Consider the following 17,348-nt stretch of genomic DNA (forward strand, 5'->3'; position numbering starts at 1 on the left):
AAATTAGGTTAGATCTTGAAAATTAGGTTAGTTTTCGAAATTTAGATTTTGAAAATTAGGTTAGAGTTTTTTTGAAAATTAGGTTGGATTTTGAAAATTTGGTTAGATTTTGAAAATTAGGTTAGATTTTGAAAATTAGGTTAGATTTTGAAAATTAGGTTAGATTTTGAAAATTAGGTTAGATTTTGAAAATTAGGTTAGATTTTGAAAATTTTTGGATTTTGAGAATTTTTGGATTTTGAAAATTATTTGGATTTCAAAAATTTTTGAATTTCAAAATTTTGGATTTTGAAAATTTTTGAATTTTGAAAATTTTTGGATTTCAAAATTTTGGATTTCGAAAATTTTTGGATTTTGAAATTTTGGATTTTGAAAATTTTTGGATTTTGAAAATTTTTGAATTTTGAAAATTTTTGAATTTTTGAAATTTTTGAATTTCAAAATTTTGGATTTTGAAAATTTTTGAATTTTGAAAATTTTTGGATTTCAAAATTGTGGATTTTGAAAATTTTTGGATTTCGAAATTTTGGATTTTTGAAAATTTTTGAATTCTTGAAAATTTCGAATTTCAAAATTTTGAATTTTGAAAATTTTTGGATTTCAAAATTTTGGATTTTGAAAATTTTTGAATTTTGAAAATTTTTGTATTTCAAAATTTTGGATTTTGAAAATTTTTGGATTTCGAAATTTTGGATTTTGAAAATTTTTGGATTTTGAAAATTTTTGATATGCTTAAACGATGAAAGAACCACATTTCGCTTGTTTCGGTAATAATTCATTTTTATAAAACATTACTTGGCTGGGTTCCAGATTATCTAACAGGACTCTCTTGTTGAAGTCTTCAGCTTGATCCATATAGGTTTCCACTAACGCTAACATCTTTTCTCTTGCCGGATGACCTAACATTGGCTTTAATTTGTTATGAATGGAAGTATAGTTGTCCTCTACCAACTTCATAGCTCCTCCTAGATTCTTCATCACTTCTGAACATTTTCCCATTAATTCATCGTAGCGAAATTCGAAATACTGCAAGATAAAATTTACGTTTTTAGTCAGTTAACAATATTTGGCCAGGCGTTCTCAGTCAATTTCGCAGGTGTGCCCTCTCTCAAGGGATTGCAGTGTTTCATCAGGGAATCACTGATCACTGAATCAGTTAGGCAGTCAGTGATCCCTGCCAAATACACCTCAATCTCCATAGCGTAGCCGTAAAACGGTTGGACTCTTTTGTCAATTCATCGTACGTTATTGGTCGCCGATGAAGCGGTTACGGGTGCGAGTATCTAGAGAAAGGAACATAGAGGATTTTCTAGAAGATTTTCAATAATTGTTGAGATTTCAGAAAAGATACGTACGTTTTATTAGCCATTACTAGCTGAATTTGAGATTTAAAATTAAATTTATCGGCGAGAATTGTGTTGGGATTCCCGCACCTTCCTTGGATTGGGATTGGAACATTATGAAGAACATCCTCCCTTGGGATTGAAATATCGCAAAGAAAAATATCCCTTGAGATTTGGAACAACATAAACCTTTCATGGGAATGAAAAATCACAAGAAGAACCTTCCTTGGGATTAAAAAATTACAAGGAGAAATCTCATTTGGGATTGAAACATCACGTGCAAGAACATCCATTAAGAACTAAAATAGTACATACATCGAATCAATCTCGTTCCTGGAATAGCTCCTCGTTGAAACTGACAATATACCTGCTTTATAACATCAACTTTGTCGAATGGGAATTGGAGTACCTACTGAAGTTTCCCTCCGAGATCTGGTATTTTGAAGGCTGAAAATAATCTGCTATAGAGGTCTCATTTCATTCATTATGAAAACCCGTCGGTGGAAATCAGGTTTCAAAATTAAAATAAAAAAAACCTAACTTAAACAATTAAATTAGGTCTTTTTATTTCAATTTTGTATGTATGTAGTGAAAAAGGTTAGCTTTTGTAAATTTTGATTTTATTGAATTTTTAAAAACCTGGTAGGAGTTTTGTTGCCGAATGAGCCAAGCCGCCTTCAGAAATCTGTCTTAGAGCGTCATCTCGACAATTTTTGATAATCTTCCAGAACATTCTCCCTGTTAATTTCTCTAGATACGCGCACCTGTAGCCGCTTCATCGGCGACCAATCACGTACGATGAATTGACAAATTACCGCGTCTTTGCAAATTCCAGCAAGCAAACATTGCTTGCTGAGGCGATTTCATCAGTTATTTCGGAACGAAACACCGCAATCTTCATAAATTGATCGAAATTGACTCGAGAACGCCTCACCAAATTTATTTATTATAATCATGTGATGATTGCTTGTCCTTGAGCTTTCTAGGGCTGTTGTGGCTCAGTGTAAATTATAGTTTATAGTTCCTCAGCAAATCCAGCCTTCGAATAAAGCTTATTATTATTATTATTATTATTATTATTATTATTGTTACAATAAGAGTAGAGGTACAAATACCTATAAACTCAAACTTAAAAAAATTACATTCGGAAACTAAATATAACTCAAAACAAAAATTATGGTTTACAATGACAAAAAAATTAGGACGTATTATTCTCGAGGTTGGGTAATCCATCGGTCATATCCATTCTTGAAGGCGTTGGTGGAGGTTGCATCTACAAGATCACTCGGTAGACTGTTCCATAAGTGGAACACCCTATTTGTGAGGAACTGCTGTCTCTGAGGCGTGCGGAACTGTTCTCTCCTAAGCTTAAGTGAATGGCCCCTAAGGTGATTGTGGTTTCTGGAAAACAAGCGACGGATATCGTGGCCAAAATGATTGCGAAGGGCTTTGAAGGTAAAAATGATATCGCCTCTTGTTCTCCTGTCTTCAAAGTTTGGCAAACTGAAGAGTTGCAGTCTTTCCTCATAAGAGGGTCTAATGGGTCCATAAGGAAATCGAGTTACCCACCGTTGAACCGACTCCAGAAGAGCTGCGTCTGCTCGAGATGAAGGCCACCACGCTGGTCCTGCATATTCCAGAATAGGTCGCACATAATATTTTATCAGTTTGCTGAGCGTAGCATTGTTACAGCCGTTAAAGGATTTGGAAAGAATGAAAGCAGTCTGCTTTGCCTTGCTAGTAATATGCGCAATATGTTTGGACCACGAAAGGTCGGTCGTGACAGTCACGCCAAGGTCACACTGATGCAAAACAGAAGGAAGGGTTTTACCATCAAGACGGTAGTGAAAAGATGGGTTTGTTTTGCCAATGTGTAGAACTGAGCACTTATCAACATTCAAAGGCAACAACCAATCAGAACACCACTGAACCAACCGGTCTAAATCCTCCTGAAGAGTGCTATACGATGAAAGAGGGTTGTTGTACAACTTCGTGTCATCCGCGAAGAGGAGGCAAGGGGATTTTAAAATACATGGCAGATCGGATGTGTACAGGAGAAAGAGAATGGGCCCAAGAACCGATCCCTGCGGCACGCCTGACCCAACTGTTCTGTTGGATGAAGATAAAGCATCACCCACTTTCACACGAAATGTTCTGTTGGACAAAAAAGCTGAAATCCAGCTCAGGAGACTTCCACGAACGCCGAGATGATCCAACTTCGAAATGAGACGCCTGTGTGGAACCCGGTCAAAGGCTTTAGAAAAGTCAAGATACAAAACGTCCACCGGAATGCCGCGGTCGTACGACTCAGTCCAAGCAGATAGACCTGTTAGAAGATTAGTAAGAGTGGAGCGGCCGGGAATAAAGCCGTGTTGCTCCCGCGGTATGATAGAGTGCTCCATAGCAAATTTGATAAGTTGGTCACAGATTATGCGTTCTAGAACTTTGGCGACTGATGAGACTAGACTTATTGGACGATAGTTCAGTGGTGAGAGCTTATCACCCTTCTTGAAAATTGGCGTAACCGTGGCAGACAGCCAGTCACATGGAAGACAAGAGTCTCGGAATGACTTGGAGAATATGGTGGATAAAGGCACCGCCATAGCCTTAGCACAATATTTAAGTAAACGTGAGGTAATACCATCACGTCCGGGAGAGGTATCAACTTTTAGTTCCAAGAGGTATTTCTCAACGATTTCTTCATCAATCCAAACATGTGACATCTCAGGAATAGACCGTTCTGTTTGACAAGTCGGGATAGGTCCAGGTGGCTCTGAGGTGAAAGCTGAAGAGAAGACATCAGCGAGTACATCCGCCGACTCCACAGGATTCCCACACATGTTACCATCAAGCCTTCTAACAATCGGTGCCCCAACCTTAGAATTGAGGAAGGATCTTACGTATTTAAACATCCGTTTAGGGTTCCTGGACGAGACCAAATTATTCTCAAATGCTGCCTTGGATGACTTGATTTCCTTACTGACGAAGTTGGAAAGGTTACGATGATTTATGTAGTCCGAATCAGCTCTGGTTCTCAAGAATCTCTGCCAGAAAGATTTCTTTCTTCTCACTAGTGCCAAAATACGATCATCAATCCAGGGTCTCAAAGGATTAAATTTAACCTGTTTTGTATACGTATTGGATGCAATAGCAGTCTCAACAATTGAGAGAAAGGTAGACCATATAGCATTCATCTGATCGTCTGCAAGGATCAAGCTCCAGTTCTTCGATGACAGTTCCGCAGCAATGCCGTCATAGTTCACTTTCCTTATGGTTTTGAATTGATTATTTTGGGAAGTGGGAGCCTGTAACTGGATTTCAGTGGCCAAAGTTAAATGGTCAGATTTTCCGAATGGTGCTAAATATTTGATCTCTGATACAGTGTCTGGGTCTGATGTGAAAAATAAATCTAATGTGGATGGATTTTGTCCGAGGCGATATCTGGTGGGGTTCTCCACCAACTGCTGAAGTGCTGAGTTAGAAACTATTTCTGCATAAGGAAAGGACGGGGAATTCACTGAAGGCAACTGAACTATGGGCCAGGTAATATCAGGGCAGTTGAAGTCTCCTGTAATCAACATGTTATTGTAATCTAAAGATGACTGCCGCATGAACTGAGCACAGCTCCAATCAGCAGAGCTGGGGCGAGGTCGGTAAATACAACCTACTAGCAAGGAAAAGCAAGGTTTAGTTATTTTTAGGAAAAGGTTGTCTATACCCGTCCAATTATGATGAATTACATCAACTCCAAAGGAAGAGGATATATGTGAACTCACATAGATGCAAACACCCCGATAACCAAGACAGTCCAAGTTATCGTCGCGAAAGAGCCCATAGCCAGGGATGTCAAATATTGAATTTGGTATGGAAGGTTGCAGCCAAGTTTCAGAAACAAACATCAAGACTGGCTTATGTAGTTGGACATAAGAGAGTAGTTCTGGAAATTTTGAAGGAAGTGATTGTATATTAGTATATAAAATGGGCCAGCTATTGAGAGTTGTTAGTTTTTTGAATCTTCATTCTTCCTCCCAGGTGGTAGTGATACAACAGTTGGAGTCCCCTTGATATATTTGATAGTAATATCAGTATCCCCCAAATCCTGTCTTCTCTTGAGCTCCTCGCGGGCAGCATTCAGCGTAGAAATCTGTGCTCTAGTTTTATCATCCTGTATTCTTATGTTGTGGTATTTCTGGTTGCCTTGTAGGGAAGTTTTGTTTCTCAGTATAGTTGAAGCTATTTCAGGGTTGGAAAAAGTAAGTTTGGTCCAGCGAGGTTTTCTTTTGTCCTTTGACTGAATTCTCATGGTATTTGTTAGATATCGACTTGAGTTGGCAGAAATAAGGTCAACAATTTCACCAACGACAGGCTGATCATTATTATCCTCTCTTTCGGGCAGATTGGTGATGATAAGATTGAAAGACTTCTTCACCCTATCCAAGATCTCAGGCAAATCGTCAGCCGGAACATCTTTTCGGATAAGAGGAAGTGTTGACTCCACATTTTCTATCTTTTCAGCAATTGATGTTATGTTGTTAGAGAGGGACGTGTGAGCGTCCTGGAGACACGATATGTCCGACTTACATGCCTGAATAGAGGATTCGTGAGCCGCCAGAGTACTAGAATGTTCGTTCAATGTCGCCGTACAGATATCCAGCTTAGTGAAAAGATCATCTACTCGTTTTCCGACTCTCTCCAGACCAGCGTTCATAGCTCGCATCTGCTCCATGAGAGCATTGAAATGAACGATCGTAATAGGATCGTTTGTAGCGGAAACTGAGGGAGAAGATGGGGATGTTGATCGTGCATCAGTGGAAGTGGAACCGCTACGAAGCAAACGGCCGGAGGTGGTGCAAGAGGGACACACCCATTTGGCATTGGTCTCGCTCAAATACTCCTGATCTTTCTTAATTATCTTGCTCAGAAATAGATTTTTCAGTTATTGATGTTAGATTGCTCTGATTCTGCTTACCTTTCTCAACGTATCTATGTAATAATTTCCCAGAAATGTACGAAAGTTCGCCATTATTATGTAAAACTCAATGGTGCTTTCCAACCAAGCAAATTCCACCTGCAGTTGATAATATTTATATTTTGGCAATATTTCTTCAATGAATGATTTCAAATCCGGATGTATGCGGTTGCTAACTACAATCTCGCCATGAGATTCGTAAAATGCCTGAAACAATTCCATGTTGAGAATTACAATAATATTAAACGAACACAATACAAGACAAATATATTACATATTATCTCTTTATGAGGAAAGTAGGTTTAGTGTTTTCCAATGGGAATGATACATCTTAAAATAGTTTTAATGGCAACACTATTATTTTTAAGTCATTTGTGTTCAGTACCCCCCCTCTATCTATGTTTATTTCTTTATGATTCATACGTATAGGAATCAGTGGATACGAACAAAACAAGTTTGGAATAAATTGCATAGTTCATAGTTTGCACGGTAACACTTCTATGTTCTATCTGTGAGTTATCTTTTTTGACATCACATCTGACAGGAGATCTTAAAGTCAAAAATGTAGGTTCTCGAACACCCACGTCCAAATTCCAAGTTGAACCCACGAAATTATTAGTGCGAGATGGCTAAGCAGGTTGTGTGGACTCAGTGCATCGAGAAGGAGAACTTCCTGCGCTTGAAATGGTTCACGAAGAACGAAGAGCGTCTGAACGAGATCGCGAACGCTCCGCTCGTGAGGACGGTACCGCAGGAATTAAAGGATGACATGCGCGCTGGTCGCATATCAAGATTCCAGAATGTCGATCGCAAAAATGTCAAGAAACAGGACGAACAGATGCCGTTTGGCCATATAGATCCCAGGATTCATAATGTGATGCAACCTGTTGATCCGAAAACTTTGAAATTGTTGTACGCCGGTATGTTTGTAGGTTTTTTCGACCCAGTGGGGATTCTCCTCAATTTGAGTTATTACTGCAAATGCAAAGTTTAACTCAATTACAAAGGCGTACAACTTTGCTTCCGCCGTTTTTTTCTGAAATTCGAGGCTTCATTGTATAAAACTGATTATACATTTATGGTTCAAAGTATTGTCCATTGCTGGCCACTACTATCTCCCATCTTTTGGCAGATTACGAATCACGTGTTGAAAAAATTGGTCATTTTTTGAAGCGATCTACGAATCGATCCAATTTTTTACTACTTCATAAGTGCTGGACAGCCAGGCCATGTGCCATTGACCGAAACAATTGATAGTCCGAGAAAGTAACGTTTGGAGAGAACGGTGGGTGGGGTAGAACCTTCCATTTCAATGGGGTCGAGCATTGTCATGCTGTAAAATCACTTCATCATATTTTTCGCTATTTTGCGGCCGTTTGTCTTTCAATGCTTGGCTCAAATGCTTTAATTGCGTTCGATAACGATCGCCTGTTATTGCTTCAGTCGGTTTTAACAACTCATAATACACTACGGCGAGCTGGTCTCACCAAATACTGAGCATGACCGTGGAACCGTGAATATTCGGTTTAGCCGTCGACATGGAAGCATGACCGGGATATTTCCATGATTTTCTGTGCTTGATATTATCGTAATGAAGCTATTTTTCGTCTCTAGTCATAATGCGATGCAGAAATCCCTTCCGTCTTCGCCTTGCAAGCAGCTGTTCACAAGCAAACAAATGCCGTTCAACATCTCTCGGCTTAAACTCGTACGGCACCAATTTTCTTGTTTCTGAAGAGTTCTCATGACTTCCAGGCGTTTTGAAATTGCTTTTTACGTCACTCCCAATGATCCTGCCAATTCTTGCATTTGACACGAGTCTAGATCAAGTTATGCCTTCAATTCTGTATCTTCGAAAACCTTCTCTCTTCCGCTGGTCTTCGACGTCAAAATCACCAATCTTGAAGCATAGAAACCACTCTCGGAACGTTTTTTTACTAATAGCAGCCTCATCATAAGTATTTGAGAGCATTCGATGAGCCTCAGCAGCAAATTAAATTTCGAAATAACGATTTTTCTCCTACTTTTCAAGGCACTCAAAGAGATGGACGTAAGAACTACTGGAACGCTAGAGTGAAAATCATCCCCGAAAATCGGTACTACTTTCCGGAAACTTCGAGTTTCGAATATGGTTGGAAGATGTGGAACGCATCCAGAACAATGGCCAAATCGAGACACGGAAGGAGAGAAGTTATAAGGGAGTTCTATAGGAGAGCTGGTGTTGGAAGAGATCCTGACTGGCATAAGGAGCCTGCTAAACTGAGTCCAACAATTTGTGGATCGATATAACGTATTTGTGTCTGTAGTTTTTTTTTATAAATGTCGGAGTATGTGATGAAGTTTGTTTTCATTTCTGCATTTTATAGATTGCCTATTCAGCAGACGTTGTTTTTGGTAGAAATTAGGCTTTCCACAATGAATGCCAATTGCTATCTTGTGGAGATACCGGCACTGATATTGGAATTTGACCTACAATATACCTTTTTATTATTACTATTATTATTCTCTCATTTGTGGCTGTCGTCGATAACTTCACGAATTCATCTTTAAGGACCTTATCTTCCACTTGGCCCAAAGAAAAGAGTGTTAAATTTCAAGATCTCGGTGGTCAATTGTGATAACCTCTTCGAAAAATAACACGTCCAGAAAACTTTTCATTCAAAACTGCGATTATTTCGTTGATTGTGTGGCACGTAGCACCGTTTTCTTGAAAATAAACGTCGTTCACCTCAATATCTTCCAATTCCGGTCATAATTGAATAAATCTTGTTTTATGCCCACAAAACGGGTGACAGCAGTAATATTATCACAATTGTTCTTGAGCGACGCACACGGATTCGATTTTTCACATCGCTTACTTGTCTCAACAGCTTAAATTTTTCTATCAGCTTCACTATTGCCGGCCGTGAAAGTGTTTCACGACGACCCAAAAGTGCTATAGTCACTGCAAAATTTTCACCATTTTTTTAGTGAATTTTTACAATTTCAATGCGTTGTTAAAGGGTGTATTATTCTATTTTCAATAATGGCGTACTTTTTACTGTTCAAATGTAAAAAGATGACAGGTTCAAAAGTGACAGCTGACCAGATAGCGGGCTATTCAAAATGAAACCACTTATTGTAAAGGGTGTTTTTTTTTAGAGCTATAGAACTTTAAATTGCATTAAAACAACGATGAATTATTCGATTGACATGAATTTTTTTTATCCGCAACATAATCTTGTGGCATTACAATTTAAATATGATTTCTGGCATATGACCGCCATGGCTGGCTCGGATGTAGTCCAATCTGAACGTCCAATTTTCAATGACTTTTTCCAACATTTGTGGCCGTATATCGGCAATAACACGGCGAATGTTGTCTTCCAAATGGTCAAGGGTTTGTGGCTTATCTGCATAGACCAATGACTTAACATAGCCCCACAGAAAGTAGTCTAGCGGTGTTAAATCACAAGATCTTTGAGGCCAATTCACAGGTCCAAAACGTGAAATTAGGCGGTCAACAAACGTGTCTTTCAATAAATCGCTTGTGGCACGAGCTGTGTGACATGTTGCGCCGTCTTGTCGGAACCACAGCTCCTAGACATCATGGTTGTTCAATTCAGGAATGAAAAAGTTAGTAATCATGGCTCTATACCGATCACCATTGACTGTAACGTTCTGGCCATCATCGTTTTTGAAGAAGTAAGGACCAATGATTCCACCAGCCCAAAAAGCGCACCAAACAGTCAGGTTTTCTGGATGTTTCGACATACACTTGAGGATTAGCTTCACTCCAAATGCGGCAGTTTTGTCTGTTGACGTAGCCATTTAACCAGAAGTGCGCTTCATCGCTGAAATGGACGTAGTGCGCGATATGTATTCCTCACAGAACCATTATTTTCGAAATAAAATTGCACTATTTGCAAGCGTTGTTCAGGCGTGAGTCTATTCATGATGAATTGCCAAACCAAACTGAGAATAAATCACTTGACAGCTGTTAAATCGGTCGCCATCTTGAACAGTAATGCCAACTTAAAGTTATATACCTCGAAAAATACCCGTTAGTATAAATAATTCATTATTTACCTTTGCAGCATCTTGTACGTCACAATACGAAACGTACGTTTTGAGATGCAAAGTTGACAGGAATCTGCCATCATCCTGAGGAGGAAATGGGTACAGGGCGAAAACGTAATTTTTGACTTTGATCGCGGGCGCTGTTGTCCTTAGGGAACGCCTCTTCTCATATTTTTTCGCAGAGCTTACATTCTCTTCCACGGCCGTTTTCGAATCTATATTTTTCTTGGTTTTTGAAGCAACCGTGGGAGTTAGGGAGACCTGCGATATTTCGGCTTTCTGTTTTAGTAGTCTTTCATCTGGAAAATTTCGAAAGAACAAAATTTATGGAACATTGGGAAGGTGTTCTCAGTGAAAGAGAACATTCACTGCGCGTTCTTTGTTGGAAAACTTCGGTATTCCATCCTGGGACCACTGATTGAAACATTATGGCAACTCGGAAGTTCCTGCCCTATATACCCTGCACCAGAGACTCCAAATAAACAGTTATGAAGAGTAACAACATGAATGTTTACTACAAGAAATTTATTAGCTACAAGATCAGTGTTTGAGTTATAATAAATAATTAAAGTGTTTCTCTATTCCAGAACATTACAGTACTGAAAACAATGCAGTAATGAGTACTTTACATCATTGTTTTCAGTTATGTTTTTCGTTTTGTGGTTGTCTACACTACACTGACTGCCGATCCTATCAAATTTCAAGACATTTCAGTTGTCAATATAATATAATTTGGATAAAGTGAAATGATTTGCAACATAATTCGCAATTTCTCTTCCAAATCGACGTGGAAATCAACACAAAATTCATCTGTCTGATTTTAATCTTTAGCAGACAATATAATTTTTTGAGGATTCGAGAGTAGGTACACCATTATCTCTTCGTTTAAATCCTGCTGCATGATATTTATTGAACAACACGCTGTCATGCAAAGTTATCGGTAATTTTGACGCACTTGTGCAATTACTTACGAAGATTTGTTCATGAATCGACATATTCTGTGTAAGGAGCTAGAAAACTTAATTTCTCACACTCACCAAGTGACAAAGAATTATCGTAAAATAACCTTTCATTCATCATATTGATGTCGGCTAAGATTTCTTTGAAGCATCGAGAAAATGAAAAGAGAAAATCGTAACTGCCTAGATTTTCCTTTGAATAGGCAGCAGTACGGCAACTTCTGATTTTGCCATTTAGTTTTCTCATATCAAAGGTAAGATCCACAACAATATCACCAATTTCTCTATGTAGCTTTTTCACTTTTCTCTCCATATCGTTCTTGAAGGTGAACTCTTCTAATGCTTTATTCAAACTGTAATATAATTATCGATTTAGTTAGGAAACAATTCTTAATTCATTCAGAAATATTCTCTTTATGCTCAAAGGAACCGATTCCCTAACTGTTTATGACTCTGTCAAAGTAGGTTTCTTTCAAGGACTGTATTAAGTATATTATTTTTCCAATAGATGGCTTCAGTTATCTATATCTCACGTTAGAAAATTAAGATTTCTTACTACAAAAACTTTTGTGAGAGTTTTGTGATTAGTTGACTCAGTTTAGTTTAGTTAATTCTGTTTCGATTGAACAAAAGCTGAAGATTACACAAAGAACCGTTTGGAACCATTTGCATAAGGCTGGTATCAAGAAGAAGCTCGAAGAACACGAGTTAACGCAAAAAACCAAATCTCCATCTGCGAATCACTGCTAAATCGCAACAAAATCAACCCATTTCTGAAGCAGTTGGTGTACTTTCATTAATTGGACCGTCTGAAGGAAGCAATCGCCCAGAAGCAGTTAGCTTCGGCCAATAGGAGAGGAATTGTGTTCACAATTGTGACAACGCCAGTTCACACACATCAACATTGACTCGACAGAAGCTCCGGTAGCTTGGCTGGGAGGTTCTTCTGCACCCACTTTATAGTCCAGACCCGGCACCTAGTGATTACAATCTGTTCCTGTCCATGGCGAACAATGCTGGTAAAAAATTGGTTTCAACATAGGCTTGTGAAAATTGACTGCCACAATATTTTGCAAATATGGGCAAGGGCTTCTATGAGAGGGGCCTTATGATATTACCTTCAAAATGGCAACAAGTTATCGAATAAAAGGGCACCTATTGGACCTTAATTGTATCATTCTAAGTATGGCAATCAAAGATATCATCTTATGCAAAACGTTATTTTTACGTTAAACAACGTTATCGCAAAATTGAAAATTTTGAATTAAAACGTTTTCGTAGTCACCTACTTGTGCAATGGCATCTCCAATTTATCCTGAAGATCATCAACAAAATCCCGATAAATTCTTTCAACGATTTGATTAACGTTTGCGAATTCCTTGGCCATCAGTTTCTCTAAAGCTGAGAACCTTTTTATCAATGTCTTGGCTTCGTCAGATGTGAAATTTCCGTCCTCTGAGAATAATCTGAAAAATGACATAATTGATGTACCTATTCAACTATTAATCGTTTTGTGTAACATGAATATGATGAATTATACAGGGTGTTTCAGATTAAGTCGGCACCATTGCTAACTCCGTTATTATTGATGCTACGATATCAATTAAATGGGCAAACTAGTAGCATTTTTAGTGGTCTTCTCGATGCCGAAAACAAAAAAAAATTGACAGTCGCGTTGTCATAATATTTCATTAAATGATATTTTTTTCAATGGAACACCCTATATTTTTTTATGCATTTCGATTCGTTATAATATTTTCAACAACAAACCTCATATCACCTTTCTTCCTAAAGTAGAAAATGAGCGACTTATTTTGGAATATTTATTTCTTTCACCGACTTAATTTGAAACACCCTATATAACAACTCTCACCTTATTGATTTCATGAACTGAATGTGGGAATTGCGGATATTGATCATTATACCAAAATACTCATTCTTGAAATTTTCGTGTCGTTCTTTCATTTCAGTCGAAACGGACAAACTTAGTTCTTTCAGTTTGTTTATCATACTGATGGCATGTCTTTCCTTCTCAATGTTCTTATATCCTTCCATTATTTTATCTATCCGATTGTTGCTTTCTTCATCTAAAAAGTCTTTGCAGGCTTGCTCGATTTCACATTTTAGGGCGCTCATTTCGGTAATCTTTTCACGAACTGCCTGTAATGACAAGAGTCATTGTCAAGTATTCAAAAAACAATTACGTGGAGGCAGGAGAATTTCAAAGATTATCATAAATAGGCACTTGGTTAATTTATCGTGAGAAACTAAAACTTTTGATGATTTTTATAGTTTGATAAAAAATTATTTATCATGTTATATATTTTTGAAATTGATGATCCTCCCAAAAATCGAGTCCCAAAATGTGTCGTTAATTTCTTCCAGCTTGAAGGGGTTCTTAGATCCCTTCAATAGACAATGAATTTGAGACTCCCGATACTGTTTGTTATTCATGAAAAACCATGTGATAGCGATGTGATAGGTGTCTCCATCTAGATCAGGTGGAATCTGTATTAAAAATTTTTTTTTCGATGATTCATTCAACTGATTGATCAGCTTGATAGTAAAACCAAAATCGTTTAGATCAGTCCATTATTTTTTATAAAAAATCATTCAATTTTGAAACATGAGAGCAAAAAACTTAAAATTCCTTTCTATAATATTCCAGGGTATTGATTCAACTTACCAATTCATGTTGTAGAAATCTTTCTTCGTGAATATTCAACTCTGCTAATCTAACCTTATAAAAATCTTCTTTTATGTTATGTATCCTCACATTGTTAATTTTCGTTTTTAACTCCGCTCTCGTTGTGAATATATGCTTTTCAGCGTTCGCCCAATCAAGCAAAATCATTGAAATTATATGTTTCGAAGTGTCCATTGTAGTGATCAAGGCATGCCAGACTCTGAAAACTGACTCATTTCAAGTGAAAACTGCTTCCACAATATATAAAACAATATGCCGGCCGCGGCCAATGATTGAATATGCACATCCCTTGCTTGCAAATTGGGGGAATCAGTGTTGAAAATACTACAAGTAGCTGAAACATCATCTCTGAGAGCAGTCACCAGGCTGAGACATCCCAGGAATCGACTACACAGCCCTCCCAACGATCTCTTATATGAATTAACCAAAGAAAAACCGATCAAACAACGTATGAAAAAACTAAATAAGAAATTCATGAAGAGATTACAAGACTTGAAAGATGTTCTTGATATGGTGCAATGTGATCCGCATCCTCATCCACAAAAAAAAATTCCCACATGCACACTATGGCAAGATCTGAACGCCTTGAATGTTACTTAAGTTTATATTATATAACTTTTTTTTTTGTTATTTCATAATGTACTCACACTTATTATTGGCTTAAGGACTCAGATCGATGGCCACAAATACATTTATTATCAATTAGATATTGAACTAACCCGAATTGCCAGTTATTCACTCCTTGCATTAAAAAACGACAGGTTAGAAAATCTTTCGAGAAAAGGTGGTCATCGGTTCTGAGCTCGTCTATATCCATCCAACTGGCCCTTTTTTTCATTATTCTTGGATCAGCATCGGGTGGTGGTACAAATTGTCTTATGAATCGGTTCAGTTCTTCGATAAGGATATCTACGTTCGAGGAGGCAATCTGAAGGTATTTATCCACCAATGCGGTTTCCTCCTTGAGATGATTCTGAATTCTATGGAAATTTGATGATATTTGTTATTATTAAAATGTTAAACCATGCGTACGTAGTCTCCACTCCATTTCAAATGGTTTCTCTGCGGTTCAATTTTCTCAAAGTCTGAATTGTTTTTGGTTATACTTTTTTGAGTTGGTCAAATTTTGGTCAATTTTGTGTTCAAGGTAAATTAAAGTCAAGTTCAGAAATTTAAATAGTAATTTTGAATTAATCGGATCTGCAGGGGCAGATTAGGACAACTGGAGACTATAAGCGTAAGGTAAATCTGAATCAAGGTCACGAGTTTTCCAGAAACTTTGTTCGAATGTAAAAATAAAGTGAGTTACACTATACTTCCTCCATCCGGATGTGTGTAATCCATAAAGCGCATTATCCAATTAGCGCAAAAATCAAAAGGAGTTGAAAGAAAATTTTCAACAGAATGTCCACCTAGATAACTAGACTTAACTCCACTCGATTTCTTTTTATTCGAAATCTAAGGCCAGAAGATCAGTTTTCTGGGATTCTCGAGAAGATTCCTATTGATGAAAAATACTCTGATGCTCGAAATAAATAACCATTATTACACCCCTTTTTAATTCTGAATATGATTTAATAGTGACCAAGAAATGAAAATTTGATCGACTCGAAAAAAAAGGAGACCATGTACCTACTATAAAAATGTTCGATTGAAACATTGCAAATATTTTATAAGATTCATCTTACAGACTATCTATGCTGCCAATAGTTGTCTGAATCTGTTGTAAGGTGTTGTTTAAATTTTCTTCATTAACGTCCTGGCGGAGGGTGTCAATCAAAAGATTCATGACATTGTTCATTTGCTGAAAATAATTGGATTTGTATAGTTGTGAACAGCGTGTCAAATACAGCATCTAAGGACACTATAATATTAAGTTCTTTCAGAACTTGACAGAAAATATGCATTGTAGAGATCTATCTATATTCATTATGAACATTCTGAAGAATTAAATCAGATATTGCAAATATGCGGAATGTTTTCAATTACTTACCAGAATTTGCTTATCATTTTTTGTGACAAGCAGAAAAAGTTGTTCTTTATACAAACATCTCATTTCTTCTAGTCTATCGAAATAAAAATCGAAAATGCGTGTTGAATTCGAAAAACTCATTAAATTAGTATCCAAGTCTTTCAACATTTCTTCAATACCATCTGCCCATATTTTCTGTAGAAAAAAAGTTCATTAAGTATATAATTAATTGTAGGCATTAATTTAACGCTATTTAATTTCGTTTTATTTTTGTGGTTGAATATGGTACTAAGAGATGGTATCTATGAAGGATAAGTTAATTAAATAGCTCAAATTTTTAATATCAATATTTAACGAAGAAAATTTTATAATCGTTTCTCTTGAATTATTAGAAAGACTTATGGATGTGTTGTGGTGATTTTCTGCAAGATTATAATGGGACCGACAGAGTGACAATGGCACATTCTCTACTAAGGAGATGAAAAAGGTGTATAAGGCAGGGAATATAAATCGATAAGTGTATATCATCGTTAAGTGTACACGGGAGTCAAAAGTGAGCTCATAAAATATTTTTCTTAGACACATTGTGCTTCATTTTCCACTTGGAGCTTAACAAAGTTTCGAAACAAAGCTTTTGCCGTTATAGAAAAATATTCAAAATTCGAATATCTAACATTTAAGAAAGAATTCCTCCTAGAATTCACTCTGAACACCAACTGTTGAAATTTATCGATCGATGTAATACCTAAACCGAATTGAGAACAAACCTTAAGTTCCTCTTCATCCATGCAGTGCATTGTAGACAAGTCCTGAATTGTTTTCTGGTCTAAGCACAATCCATCTCTGCCAATCAAACCCGCATGGAAAAGAGCAATAGCAGCATTTCTCATTTCGTCTAAGTAACTCTCAAATACCTCCAAAGTAGGGTGTGATTTCAGATATCTCAAATTGGTCGCAACTTTTTCTGTGGACATTTCATAATGTAATTGTATTCTATTCACTCTCAAAATATTCCGGATAGTTCACTTAGGTTAGGTTATTCTGTCACTAATGACTAGATATATGACTAGCATATTATAGACGCCACCAAACTGATGATGATAAAATCATCACCAGATTATTAAGGAGGATCTCATCAATAGAATCTAGATGACAAAGATGTTATGGTGAATCATATCTCATATTTATTAATGTATAAAATTGTTGATTCATGGCACCTCATGTAACGCAGTACTAAATATTATGACCTCGTCATCAATCAAGCCTGTGCATCGATTGTTGAACCATATTCCATACTTCAGGGTATTTGCAAGGATGTTCAAAGTGGGAATTAGGCCAT

General features: G+C 37.1%; 2 protein-coding genes across 3 annotated transcripts in view; one reads left to right on the forward strand and one right to left on the reverse strand.

The window, feature by feature from the left end:
* The window catches only part of LOC123689003, a 30,297-nt gene that overhangs the window by 8,312 nt on the left and 4,637 nt on the right, over nucleotides 1–17,348 (reverse strand). Inside the window, exons 8-18 of one of the 2 annotated variants that reach the window (XM_045627786.1) lie at nucleotides 16,777–16,973; nucleotides 16,031–16,204; nucleotides 15,726–15,841; nucleotides 14,757–15,017; nucleotides 14,017–14,236; nucleotides 13,204–13,490; nucleotides 12,620–12,796; nucleotides 11,409–11,683; nucleotides 10,381–10,670; nucleotides 6,313–6,519; nucleotides 796–1,026 (exon numbers count right to left, since the gene is read on the reverse strand). In XM_045627786.1, coding sequence (XP_045483742.1) covers nucleotides 796–1,026; nucleotides 6,313–6,519; nucleotides 10,381–10,670; nucleotides 11,409–11,683; nucleotides 12,620–12,796; nucleotides 13,204–13,490; nucleotides 14,017–14,236; nucleotides 14,757–15,017; nucleotides 15,726–15,841; nucleotides 16,031–16,204; nucleotides 16,777–16,973 — 2,435 coding nt within the window. The remainder of the gene's footprint in view (nucleotides 1–795; nucleotides 1,027–6,312; nucleotides 6,520–10,380; nucleotides 10,671–11,408; nucleotides 11,684–12,619; nucleotides 12,797–13,203; nucleotides 13,491–14,016; nucleotides 14,237–14,756; nucleotides 15,018–15,725; nucleotides 15,842–16,030; nucleotides 16,205–16,776; nucleotides 16,974–17,348) is intronic. The other variant, XM_045627787.1, reaches the window with a different exon arrangement.
* Nucleotides 6,832–8,647, forward strand: LOC123689004 (protein ATP6V1FNB-like). The gene is made up of 2 exons (XM_045627788.1): nucleotides 6,832–7,232; nucleotides 8,345–8,647. Exons 1-2 carry the CDS (start codon nucleotides 6,938–6,940, stop codon nucleotides 8,599–8,601), a joined length of 552 nt encoding a protein of 183 aa, XP_045483744.1. The 5' UTR covers nucleotides 6,832–6,937; the 3' UTR covers nucleotides 8,602–8,647.

The sequence above is a fragment of the Harmonia axyridis genome, chromosome 1, assembly GCF_914767665.1.
Source record: "Harmonia axyridis chromosome 1, icHarAxyr1.1, whole genome shotgun sequence".
Classification (NCBI taxonomy): Eukaryota; Metazoa; Arthropoda; class Insecta; order Coleoptera; family Coccinellidae; genus Harmonia; species Harmonia axyridis.

Excerpts from the sequence above, each read along its gene's own strand:
- LOC123689004 (XM_045627788.1), top strand. The coding sequence starts at position 6,938 with ATGGCTAAGCAGGTTGTGTGGACTCAGTGCATCGAGAAGGAGAACTTC. Across the intron at positions 7,233-8,344 it reads TTTGAAATTGTTGTACGCCG|GCACTCAAAGAGATGGACGT; the intron begins GTATGTTTGTAG and ends CTACTTTTCAAG.